This window comes from Nesoenas mayeri (assembly GCF_963082525.1).
Source record: "Nesoenas mayeri genome assembly, chromosome: Z".
Lineage (NCBI taxonomy): Eukaryota > Metazoa > Chordata > Aves > Columbiformes > Columbidae > Nesoenas > Nesoenas mayeri.
In genome coordinates, this window is record NC_137542.1 from 35,875,405 (window position 1) to 35,888,105 (window position 12,701).

General features: G+C 37.0%; 1 protein-coding gene across 1 annotated transcript in view; it reads left to right on the forward strand.

The window, feature by feature from the left end:
- Positions 1-12,701, forward strand: part of GAK (cyclin G associated kinase) — a 75,246-nt gene that overhangs the window by 42,796 nt on the left and 19,749 nt on the right. Inside the window, exons 15-22 of the mRNA XM_080361953.1 lie at positions 417-550; positions 1,790-1,984; positions 3,004-3,121; positions 5,575-5,654; positions 6,001-6,194; positions 8,070-8,228; positions 9,016-9,474; positions 11,384-11,554. Of these exons, the coding sequence (XP_080218079.1) occupies positions 417-550; positions 1,790-1,984; positions 3,004-3,121; positions 5,575-5,654; positions 6,001-6,194; positions 8,070-8,228; positions 9,016-9,474; positions 11,384-11,554 (1,510 nt within the window). The remainder of the gene's footprint in view (positions 1-416; positions 551-1,789; positions 1,985-3,003; positions 3,122-5,574; positions 5,655-6,000; positions 6,195-8,069; positions 8,229-9,015; positions 9,475-11,383; positions 11,555-12,701) is intronic.

Consider the following 12,701-nt stretch of genomic DNA (forward strand, 5'->3'; position numbering starts at 1 on the left):
TTAGTGTGGCTTAGTTCTTCTGAGTTCTTCTTAGTTCTTCTGAGGACTTCTCTCATAGCAGAAATCTGTGGTTATCAGCCAAAAATAGCACTGAACTGTGGTTTCAGATAGCAGCCAGGAAAAAATACTTTCACTAATACTCATTTTAAAGTAATGAACATCTACTTAGAATTTCAAACTGCATTGAGCTAAAGGAATTTACATTTGAGCAAGCAGGTAGTATGTAGTATCTTTTGGATTGTGTGGAAATCAAATGAAAACATATCATATTCAGATACAACCTTGAAATCTAATGTTAGCACTAGACCTTTACTTCATTACATTAAATAAGGAGATACCATGTTCTTCAGTAACTTCTGTAATGCTTTTTTTCTTGAGATTCAATAACAAAGTTACAATTTTATTTTTTTTTGTAGGACGGAAGAGCAGCCTCTGCTGTTGTAGTTTGTTCTTTTCTGTGTTTCTGTCGCCTCTTCAGTACTGCTGAAGCTGCAGTTTATATGTTCAGTATGAAACGCTGTCCTCCTGGCATTTGGCCTTCTCACAAAAGGTACAGTATCAGATTGTATGGTACTGTTGAAGCAAGTAGTTATACAACTGTGAATATGTTACCATAATATTTTTACAGGATGCTTTTTGGTAAGAAAAGCTATTTTAGTAGCGTCTGTGTTTGAACAGCAAAATACTTGGAAAAACAGATGTATCATAAGTAGAGAAAGTAGTTCTGAATTTTTTTAGCCCTTAAGTTACTAATGATGTTCTTATCAGAACTGAGTCAAATATGACCTGTAGTGAAGAAATGTTAGGAACAAAAACAAGGCTGTTGCAGTGCTATTGAAGGCACTATTGAAGTATAGAATCTTCTTTCGCATGTGTAAGATTTCCATGTTTACTAGGTTATTACAATAAGTTTTACTATGTCAAAGTACTGCAAGTTCTTTTGAAAAACCAGTAAGTATTTCTGTCAGTATTTTCTGTTTAGGTAAGAATGCCTTCTGCTTTTTAAAGGAGTGCATGCTGAGGTGACTATCATATACTTTTGCAAATGTATAAAACTGATTATTTGATTTAATCTGGTAGATCTTATCACAAAGTCTCAATAGCAAGTCACACTGGTAGTAAGGGTGTTTTCTACAGAAAGGATTAAATTTAGAAAGGTGAGAAGTAAGGGTTAGTTAAGTATAAATGACAGATTAGGCTGTTTTACAGATTAACTTATTATATTTAATGGGTCCTCTACAAGATAACGTATTAACAAGGATGAATTTAAAGACTTCAGGAAGCTTTGAGTTACTAACTTCAGAAATGCTATGCAACTGTCATCCATTATGTGTAAGATATAAATAGTTCTCCTAGTTCCCTGTTTTAAGGCCTTTGGAAAGAGTGGCTAGTTTGTTTTACAAGTAAATATATGTAAAGCTATAGAGGCAATGTCTGGAAGGTGGGACACAGATGCCAATGAGTTAATATGCAGTGCCTTATTCAATTTTCTGGGCAGTATATTTTTCTGTTGTGATGCAGCCATCAGGCTTTTGCACAGAGACTGTGTTGCTGTCCCTAAACTGAGAGGCTAGCTAGGCATCATAAATATTTCTGTTTCCATTTCGTTTTCCTTTTGTGAAATTATATCAGATTTGAAAATCCTTTTGCTGAAAGTGCTATTAAGTGTTCCCAGTATTTTATTGTTACCATTTGTCACCTCTCAGTGGCTGGAAATGAACAGAAGTAACTTGTGTATGTGTTCCCCTATTTTTAGAATTTGGTTCTGACTACCTGTTGATTTTGGCAGATACATTGAATACATGTGTGACATGATGGCTGAAGAACCCATTATTCCTCACAGCAAGCCCATCCTTGTCAGATCAATCATCATGACTCCAGTTCCTCTTTTCAGTAAGCAGCGTAATGGCTGCAGGCCGTTTTGTGAAGTTTATGTGGGAGATGAGAGAGTAGCCACTACCTCCCAGGAGTATGACAAAATGAAGTAAGTACAGGCTATGATTTGCTCTGAAACAGCATGTTATATTTTTCTAGACTAACTTAAATACGAAGCTCTTACTGTAAAGACAAAGAATGATTGTGCATGTGCCAGTTGAGCAGAAAGCTTCTTTAAGGTATGGAACAGCTCCTCTGTCCCCCTTTAGCTGATCTTGAAAGGTATATCATGGAGAAGAGACAATGTGGTTATAATGGCAACTTGGATCTGTTCCTGCAGAAAGTGGGGATAATGGTGGGGTGCCACAGTGGATGCTGGGAGGCAGAGGTGAGCAAGACCTCTCACTCCACATGGTATAAACTAGGAAGCTTGATCCCTGATGTACATGTACTGAACTGCACATCATGTCTCCGTCATGGAAACAGTAAGCATTCATCAGGCATGGTAGCTGTAAGGAGAGTGCTTATTAGCCCCTGTACAACACTGGTGTTTGCTGTTGTGACAGAGCACTGGATTTGTGAATGGTACTAGCAGTACTAGGTGTAGATAGCTACAGACAGAGGAAAGATGAGAATACCAGAGTCCTTCTAGCTTTGCTATAAATTCAGGCCCCATAAGGAGTTTAATGAACTTCAAGAGAGCAGGAACAGGAACAGTGTTACAATAACAGTTTTCCCATTTTTCTTTACCACTTTCGCTCAGTGGGAGTCCTGATATATCACAGCAGTGCAGTTATAGTTTCTATCTGCACCTCTCTTTGGAACAGCTTTCTTCATAATATTTTGTCTCTTGCATTTCCCAGCAGATCTTTGAAGGCAGGCTTTTCCCATAGTTGATTTGAGAACTGTGGGTCTAAATACATCTGCTCTGCTATAGGCAACTGTTAATCTTATTTTTTTGAGCAGCCTTTAAGTTTTAATCAGTTAGAGCAAATTTCTTCTCTGTAATAGGAACTTGAAGCAGATTTTTATGGGTTGATATTGAAGGCCTTGGAGAAACCAAATTAAACATAAGGTAGTATACTATTTTTTTGATAAAAATTAACTGTGGTTATGTGTTTTCTTCAGGGAATTTAGAACTGAAGACGGGAAAGCTGTAATTCCACTAGGTATAACAGTCCAGGGAGATGTTCTCATTGTGATCTATCATGCCAGGTCAACACTAGGAGGCCGACTACAAGCCAAGGTAATGATAAATTTAACAGTCTCCATGGAGGATTTGGTTTTTCTTGTTGCAGTTTCGTATTAGCCTTGTATTTGTGATCTCATTAAGCATGTCGCTTTATTTGCTATTCTTTGTTTAATATAGTGTGTGTGAGAGTTTCATGTACGTGGGAATTCAGCTTTTTCAAGCCTAATAATTATGTCCATTCATAGTGCTCTGCATGTAGAGGCTTAGGTAAGCATTTCTGGAAATTACTTTAGTTATATTTGCATGGAAAGCCCATGCCCAGTTTTGTGGGGCAGTGGTATGTGTTAAATTGCACAAGCCAGAACTTCTTAATTCTTTGCACACAAACTGCAACCAAAAGAAAAATACCACTCAATAAAAAAGTGGAATTCCAGGGACTGCCTGTACAAAATAGCCTGGAAAAATTCATGTGGTTTTGTACTGTATTTCTAGAGCCAGACTGAATTTTTAATAGCTGATTTTGTTACTGGCCTTTGTTCTACTTGGGAGAATGCATGTTTCCTTTTTTAATTCAATTATGGATGCAAATGTATTGCAAGATCACAAAAAACTTGCTAATGAAGCCTGTCTTTAAAGTTCTAAAAAAGGATTTTTTTTTTCTCCAGATGAATAACCCAAATTAAACTTGCTGATCCATGTAAAAGATAGGAATGGATAGTTCAAAGTTTAGGGTAACTTGGAACATTGTGAAAATTGATCCAATGGTTCTTCAGACAGTTTCCATACACTTGTGTCAAACAATCGTATTTATACAGGTCTACTATTACTGAAATAAATGTCTTTCCCTGTGGTGTTTATTTCTACTTTCTGTGTAGGAAGGTGAGTATCAAATCCAATCATGTTGCAGACGTTTGAGACTTTCTTAATGTCCCTGGAGTGCTAAGGGCCATAGCTTCCAGAACATCCTAAAACTGAAAACTCAGTGAAATTACTCTAATGCACAAAAAAACCTAGTGTATGGTTCAAGGTCATCAGTGAAGAAGGCATAAAATTGGGGAAAATTTCAGCCAAGGTTATCTCATACTCCTTATGCAATCTCAGTTGATGACTGCTGCTTTGGTGTGGTTTCTCTGGCATTAATTCATTGATTGGAAAAGATGAAATTTTTTCATCTATCTGCTGTAATGTGTTTAACAGAAACACAACAGTGTTTCCAAAGCTCCAAACCAGGGTCATCAGAATAATATTCAATGTGTCCTTAGTTTTAAGTACTCTAAATAGCCTCCTGAAGCTCTCTGTAGAACTCTTACGGAGATCAAGTGTGACATTTCAATATTGCTGTTAAGTACCTAGAGCTGTGCATTGTGAACATCTCCCACTTGTTCATCATTGTTTTGAGTGAGAATTTAGTTTATCTTCTAGAAAATGTCTTGCGTAGTAAGGGGTTAAGAAAACTGATTTAATAGGGTGTTCAAATTTTTGTATATAGTTCAGGGTAGGGATGTATGAATGAGAGGAACTCTCTCCAGTATGTCCATGTCTCTCTTGTACTGAGGAGTCCAACACTGGACACAGGACTTCAGATGTGGCTTCACAAATGCTGGATAAGAGGGAAGAGATCACATCCCTCAACCTGCTAGTAATGCTTAGCCTGCTGCTTGACTTCTGGTTATGATGTAAAATAAATTCTCATTTACAGGGAAAGCTTTCATAATTCAATTTTGTTCTATCATATTTACTGGACTATTACTGTATGACTTGCTTTGTAAGAATTGACGAGACTATTTAACATACGTTGTAACTTAAACCAGGGAACAAACACATTGTGGATTGTCAGTTTGCTGTAGCTTGGATTTGTGCCAGACCAGGAGCTACGTAAATCCTCTACAGTAGCACTTTCTGTATTCTTACATGCTGATCAGACCTAGGAAAGTACTTTTTCTGGCAGCGGAAGAAATAGGTGGGGAAAGTTTAATGGTTACAATGAATCAGTTTGGAAAAGCCCTCTAGTTCTTTCTGGGGTTGAATGGTTGACTTAAGTTGCACAGGAAAAATAACTCTTTGCATGTCTTATGAATGTCTTTTAAATGTGATACATTGAAAACTGTTCTGAATGAACTCCTTTATATATGACATGTATGTCTTAATTCTTGTATTGCATGATGTTTTTTTCTGTATGTATGTTATTCAGAAAAGTAATAAAGGCAGTTTCCACCTCTAGAACAGGGTCTGGATATACTTAAGACTTTGACAGTTTGAGGTTAGTGTTGATACATAGGTCTTTTGATTTGTATCTGGAAGTAATATATTTATCTATGTTCTGTCTTAAACTGCATTTAAATCTCTCCAGATAAAGTATACATGGAATTAAACTGAAATGGTAGCAAAACAAATGCTTTAAAATATTTCACATACTGAAAATAGTTAGCCTCATATTATAAGCAGAACACTGTGCCTACTGTTCATGTGGATTTATGCAGTTTCTATGTACTTCTTATTTTCAACAGATGGCTTCAATGAAGATGTTTCAGATTCAGTTCCACACAGGTTTTGTGCCCCGAAATGCCACCACAGTGAAATTTGCCAAGTATGTTGACACCCTTTTGTAGGAGACTAGAAGAAATTTCCTTTGAAACTATTTAACCTGCCAAAGCAACATATGGCAGAGAGAGGAATAGAATCAGTGTAGGAAGCAGATGACTTCAATTGCAATAAGATACTTTGGTTTTCTCACCTCAAGGAAACTGAAGGTTTTGTTCGTAAGAAAAAAATTTCTATACCAAAATACCACATGTTGAAGATACATGAACAAGTAAACAAATACAGCATGTTTTAGGCCTTATACTAATTGCTTTAAAGTTTTGTCTTGGACTGCGGTGAATTAATCTAGTTAGCAATCAGTATCAACAATCTATTTGTATGCATCTTTGCAGATATGATCTGGATGCCTGTGACATACAAGAAAAATACCCTGATTTATTTCAAGTCAATCTGGAAGTAGAGGTGGAACCCAGAGACAGACCTAGCTGTGAACAGCCACCGTGGGATAACATCAATATAAAGGGACTGAATCCCAAGATCCTTTTTTCTACCCGAGAGGAACAGCAAGATATTTTATCAAAATTTGGTAATGAATCTCTTGAAAAGCTAGAGAACATGATAAAGTTTCTAATGCACTTAGTGTTTGAGGCATTTGTTTCTCTTCTGACATTCCTTTAATGAAAGAAATTTAAAATATGTGAGTTTTGTAAATATCACTTAAAAATTTCCATTATATGAACGAGTATAAACTATCTTGCAATAAGGGATTATAATGATCCTTGTCTTACCTCAGCTGTTGTTGTATTTGCTTGCTTTAAAGTGACGAATATGCCATTTGCAGGGATTTTAGCAAATGAAATTGTGACAACCAAGATTTGTACGCAAAATGTCTTGAAAGAACTATATTTGGCTAAACTGGCACCATTACCACTTCATTTAAAATCATCTGAGCATTCCTCACAAATGGTCTCAAGTAAAAATGTTTTTATCGAGGTCTGTCTTACGTATAGCAAAGTAATGCTGTAATCCAATTTCTCAACTTTTCCTAATGTGGTCCAGCAGATGTTTTCTTTTTCAATACTACATATTCTGTGCTTCATTTGTAGATGCCTTGCCTGCATTAATTCCAGTTAATGCTGTTCAAAATCTTTCTTCTTCTGGTATCAGTAATTAGCTTTGACATGTTCATTAATGCTCTTAAGCCTTCTTTGTGCTTCCCAAATAAAAAGTGTGATGGAGATTATTGTTGTGATTTTAGCACATCATTCATGAGATCATACTCTCTGCTCTTAATATGGTACATCTTAATTACTTTTTTTTTTATACAAGGTAGTTGCTACTGTGTGTTTTTTTTTTTTCTTTTCGTAGCAGGATATGTTTGTTTTGTATTATGATTTAGGTCATTTTCTTCAACTGAATTTATATAGATTTAAAAAATTCTACTGTGAGCACAGTGCTTAGCTCACTAAAGTTAAGGTGTTTCAGGATCTATAAAAATTACTCTTATTTTAAGTCACTTTAATTTTCTGACTGATAAATTAAAAGTAAGGGTTTCAGATTCCTTTGACAATATTTCTTAAAACTGATGAGATGGGAATAGGACAAGACCAAGTTCTGTAAACTGCTTTTAGAAAACTTGCCTTACTAAAATTTAATTAGCACTATTTCATTAATCATTATCTTTCATGTATGTTTTCTGAGACTGGCTTTTTTTCCAGTATCTCTGTAAACTACAGCTGAGTATGTGGATGGAGGATGAAAAAGCACTCTACCAGTTTGGTATATAGGTTTAGACAAATAGCTTTCTCCCAAGCATTCATCCCATTCTTTTTTAAACAGTGGATGAACACTACTAATTTAAGGAATCATCTTATTTGTCTTGAGGAAATCTGCTTTTTGAGATGATATAGCAGTAGGTAACATAGCCCAACTCAGTCTTACACAAGAGTCATTCAACATCTGATCTCAGTAGAGTAAGAAATGTAAGGAGTAGTTGGTCACAGCACACAGCATATTACTTAACTCCTTTGTTTGTTAACAGCTCCATGTTCTTCTCTGACTTTATACTCTGGGGTTTTTCTATAGCTCTATTTGGTCTTTTCTGATGTTCTGTTCCTTATTGCAGATGTTGTTCATAACTCTTCCATGTTTTAGGGGATGGCTGGAACAAGTGAGGTGTTAATTACATGATCCTACAGATGTAAATAGAATGCTTGAGTGTTTTGCTATGAGTTTGATTTAATGTTATAGTTGAAAATATGGTCTTACCAGCTTTTGCTGTTGAAAGAAGTTAATGCTAGTTTCAAATGAGGAACAGGGTAGGAATTTGCAGATTAATAGATGCTTTGAGACAATTGTTTTGGTATAGCAGTCAGTCTGCAAGTGAAATACCAGCTGCCATGACCAGGACTAAATTTCAGAAGTTTCCCTCTAAGGATCTGGCTTAAAATCTCTTCCGTAGGGAAACCAGAGCTACCTAGGCAACCAGGTTCAACTGCACAATATGAAGCAGAAGCATCCCAGCTGGAGCAGTCTTCAGAAAGTGCACCTACTGATACAGAATCCCCACAGAGCAGTAGTACTGATGCAAATAACTTCTTTCATTCTCTGGACTGGAAAGGTACAGGTGTTCCTCTGAAGTAACTATTTGTTGTGTGTTTGTCTTGCATACCTTCCAATGAGTGCTTAGGCCTTCCTGTGTAGCAAAATTCACTATTTCGCCACACATGAGAAAAACCTATTTGAAGAGTGAGCTCTACAGGTTAACAAGTGGTCATTCCACTTCATTTAAATAAACACCAAGTAATGGGTTTTAGTGTTGTATGAGACTTACATCCTGAGCTAATTTTTTGTGCAAAATCTTAGCTTTAAAGGTCTGTGAGGAAGCTGTTGTATTCCCACAGCCCCATTTAAACTGGCTGAGGAACAGAAGAAATGCAAAGTAGACAGTGGAGTGCAGAGCATTATATATGGACTGAGAAAATAAAACTTTAATGTGCATGTGTAAGTCCTTTTTCTGGGTTTTGCTTCGTTGGCAAAAATGTCAAACTACTTATGCTGTCATTGAATGCTATAATTGAATGGAGCAGCAGCCACTGAGTAATCTTCCGTGCTGTAAGTGATATGATATCCTGAGATGAGCTCCTGACTGTCCAAGTCAGTCTCATTTTGAAAAAACTTGTAATATGTGCCCCTGCAGAGTGGCAAGGGTGGTAGTGAGCTGCCCCTCTGCCTGTCCTGTACAAAGAAGTGGTAGGCAACTGTTAGTACTAACTTCATAAATTCTTTTGTGAGCCTTGATTAATTAAGGATTCATTTCATATGGTCTCATCATGTAAGTCTGCCATATCCTAGTTTGCAGAAGAGTCTTTGTAATCTAAAGCTGTTATTTCTTTTTATCCAAAAAGGAAAAAGTCTGGAAAGTGGAATAGAGGACAGTTCATCTAAAAATGTTCATATTCAACTACCTGATGACAGAGAGGAGAGTGATCCTTCAGATGAGGAACTCCCTACATTTTCAGGTGAAGAAAGTGCAGTAATTATTCATGAAAAAGACTCTACTACTCCAGAAGGAGAGTTGCTTTTTGAAGCCCTATCTGCACCACTACAAAAATCTCTTCCTGAAGAGAACATAGACTTACTGGGACTGGACTCTGATATTTCACCAGAACAGAGAGAATCTATGTCAGAAAGAAACTCTTCATCAAGTAATGCAGAATTGTTGAACAATCTGTTTGTGGCTAATGCATCACAGATTTCAGAAGAGCCCACTGGAGATCTTCTTGGAGAAGGAACAGATTTCTTTTTCAGCAGTCACTGTCCAGCTGCTACGCAGGGTACATCTTCAGGAGCAGCTATGTCTTCAGGTATGTAAATCTAACATCAGTACTCTTTGGCTAGCTGACAGATAAAAACTGCTGCTTGCATTGTGCTTAGAAAATGGGTACCATGTTTTGATCTGTACACTGAAAACATGTCAATCTACAGCAAGTATTTAAATAGAAAAGGTGTTTTTACTGCATGAAGGAGTGAAATTGCTGTATATTATCCAGGTTTTTTGTTATGTTGCCAATATCCTATTAACTTTAAACTGTGTAAACAGAAAAGTGTAAAATTTTGAGCTTAAATGAGATTCAGTATCCTTAAAGAATCCATAGCTTTCCCATACAAACCTTACTGCTAGATCCTTTTCCAAATTCAGGTGTAAATAACTTCTCTTGCTAAGACATAGAATTGCAATAACTTACTGCGTTCTTACACTTTATGTAAAGCATTAGCATTAGATGTGGTGCAGAGTAGTGCTGCTTGGGTTGAACGTCTGTGGGAATTTTGAGTCTTGATCATGTAGGACTACTAGGCAACTGGAAATCCCGTAGATTACCATTTAAAGCTCAACAGTACTGCTAAGAGGTGTTTCCTTGCTGTTTTTACTGATGTTGGCAGGTCTTTATCCTAAAAGAGAGCATTACACACTGCTATCTGGTATTTAAAACAAGAAGTTTTAGTTCAAATGTTCTGTTCCTCTTACCAATAGTTACTCTTACCAATATATGACTAAACTTCTGGGAATACCAATTCTCTGCCTTAAGTTAACAGTAAAATTTTTGGGAATGGTAATCAATCTGGGAAACGGCTACAAGGTTTATCTTATTGCACAATAATTCACTTGTACTAAAAGCTTTAATCTACATACAGCTGTAAAGTGGGTTTTTACAGAATTTAGGTGATTTCAATGCTTTTTTTCTTTTGAAGCAATTCATTATTGAACTTTGTTACTGTGGTCAATGAAGAACCACTTAATTTACCTTTTTTACATAGGCAGAAGTCTATGAAAGAGAAGCTTTATTACTTCACATTGGGTAAGAGATGATTGCAGAAGTGAGAATATTTGGCCACTGTATTTCAGTTTGCACATAAAACTTGTACTTGAAGTTTTGTGTATGTGCGATGTTGTAGCAGGAGAGCTTGTTGACAATACAGAGTTTATTTGAAGTGTTACTGAGTCCTGTACAATGTGATCATCACCTTAAGATGTGCTAGGGGCACAATGGCAGGATTATTCTGTCTTTTCAGCTTCTGAGTGAATCTGGCAGGAGTCCCTGGACTCTTGAGAATTTTGACCCCAGAGGGCAGCAGAAACCGGAAGATCTTGAGCCATAATTCCAGCTGACAGTCACATGCTACTCCATGCTGACTATAAATACTCTTCTAATTAGTTATTTTCTTTGTTGTGATCTCTAAAGACGGTTGAAAACCTTGCTTCTGTTGATTTTCATTCTGAAGTTGATTTGCTTTCTATCCCAGAATCACCATGCCTTCAAGTCCAAGTGGTAGTATTTTTTTACTTACTTGATATTCTTTTTAGTAGCTTAATAGTCTGGGGTTTGTTTTTTTTTTTGAGGTTTGACATTATAGAGTATTTAACAACTGTGATTCTTCTGTTTGTATGTAGATGATCACTCTAGTCTAAGGTGTGTCTTACGTGGATGAAATCAGTAATGGTTTTGAATGTATGCAGACTTCCTAAGGATTTGTGTTTGAAGACATAGCTGTTTACATTGTGTATGGTTGAAATACTTTTTGTGCAAACATGAATACAGATGTCTAGAGGAAGGGACAGATGATGACTCTTTGCTGTTAAAAATTCTCAGAAGGCTGCTGCAGTTACTAACATCAACTCCACTTTTTGTCTGTGTCCCCAGAGAAGTTAGGCTTTTTCAACTTTGTGTACTCTAAAACATGTTAAGATAATTTTTATTTTTGCTTCATTTTTAGCTGATCCTTTTGACCCCTTCACAATGTCATCAAGTTCAGAGCATCAAGCTGTGTCTGGTCCCAACTTCTTTGGGGACTTTCTTAATTCAAGCTCAACATCTACAGCTAGTACAGTTCTTTCCACACAGAGTTTGCTTCCACCGTCTTCGAGCTCAGATTTCTTAAATTTAGGTAAGTGTGCTCCTGGTGTTCTGTTTCTCAACAATTTATGCTGCTCTCTGCATTTGTCTTTCAGCTTAGTCAAGGGGGATTAGTGTCTTAACAGATCTACTTGTTGTGACTGCTGTTTTAATTAGCTTCATGTTCTGGGAATGCAGATACAAATGCACCCAAGTAGCAAGCGTTTCCTGTATAACATCATGCTAATATTTATGATGCTATAGGATTTCTAGTATTGCTAACCTTCTGCTAGGAGCTAGAATTCCTTCTGAGAGCTCTTAGAGCTGAGGGTACACAAACACCTGCAAACTTCCTTTCTAGATGGTAGAATACTGTTTTCATTGTATTCAGAACTTAAAGATTTTGTGGAAGCCTTGGAAAAGAAATGAGCAAGTCAAGTTATAGAATAGCCAGTTCTTAAAATGCAACCTGAGGCTAGCTTAGACCTTCTTGATCTGGATGCATTCTGGTAATATACTTAGAGTATGTTATGTAATACTGTAATCTTACTTGCTTAATTTGATTTCTCTGGTCTATTCTTGATGAAGCCTTTTCCTCATGGATTTATCTTAAAATCTATTCATCTTTAAAGAAAAAGCTTTGTAATATGTTTAGTCTTCCCATATCTCCATCCTAAGAATACTATTTCCAAAGTGTTACTAAATAGAGCCTCTAAGTATGCTCATTCTTTGAAGAGAAACATACCCTTGCAAAAACAGTGGAGTGGTAGAGCCAGGAGTGTTGCTTTTTGAATTTGACTTACACAGAAAAGTGTGGGTCCTCTCCATAGGGATGGGAGTTGTTGTCAGTCTGTAACAGCTCTTTTCTGTTGCACACTCATCCCCACAGTGATCCCTGTTCTTGCCATGGGATACAGTCTTTCAAGAACATATGTCTCCATAGGGTACAGTCCTTCAAAAACAGACTGTTCCAGCATGGGTCCCTGAGGGGCTCCAGCTCCTGCCAGGCACCTGCAGTTGTGTGGGCTTCTCTCCATGGGCTGCAGCTTCATTCAGGGCAGGTCTGCCTGTGTGGGATAATCTCCACGGGCTGCAGTGTGGGTATGTTTTCCACTGCAGTCTTTTCCATGGGCTCTGGCAATCTCTGCTCTGGCCACTGAAGTACCTCCCCCCTATCCTTCTTGACTGACCTTGGTGTC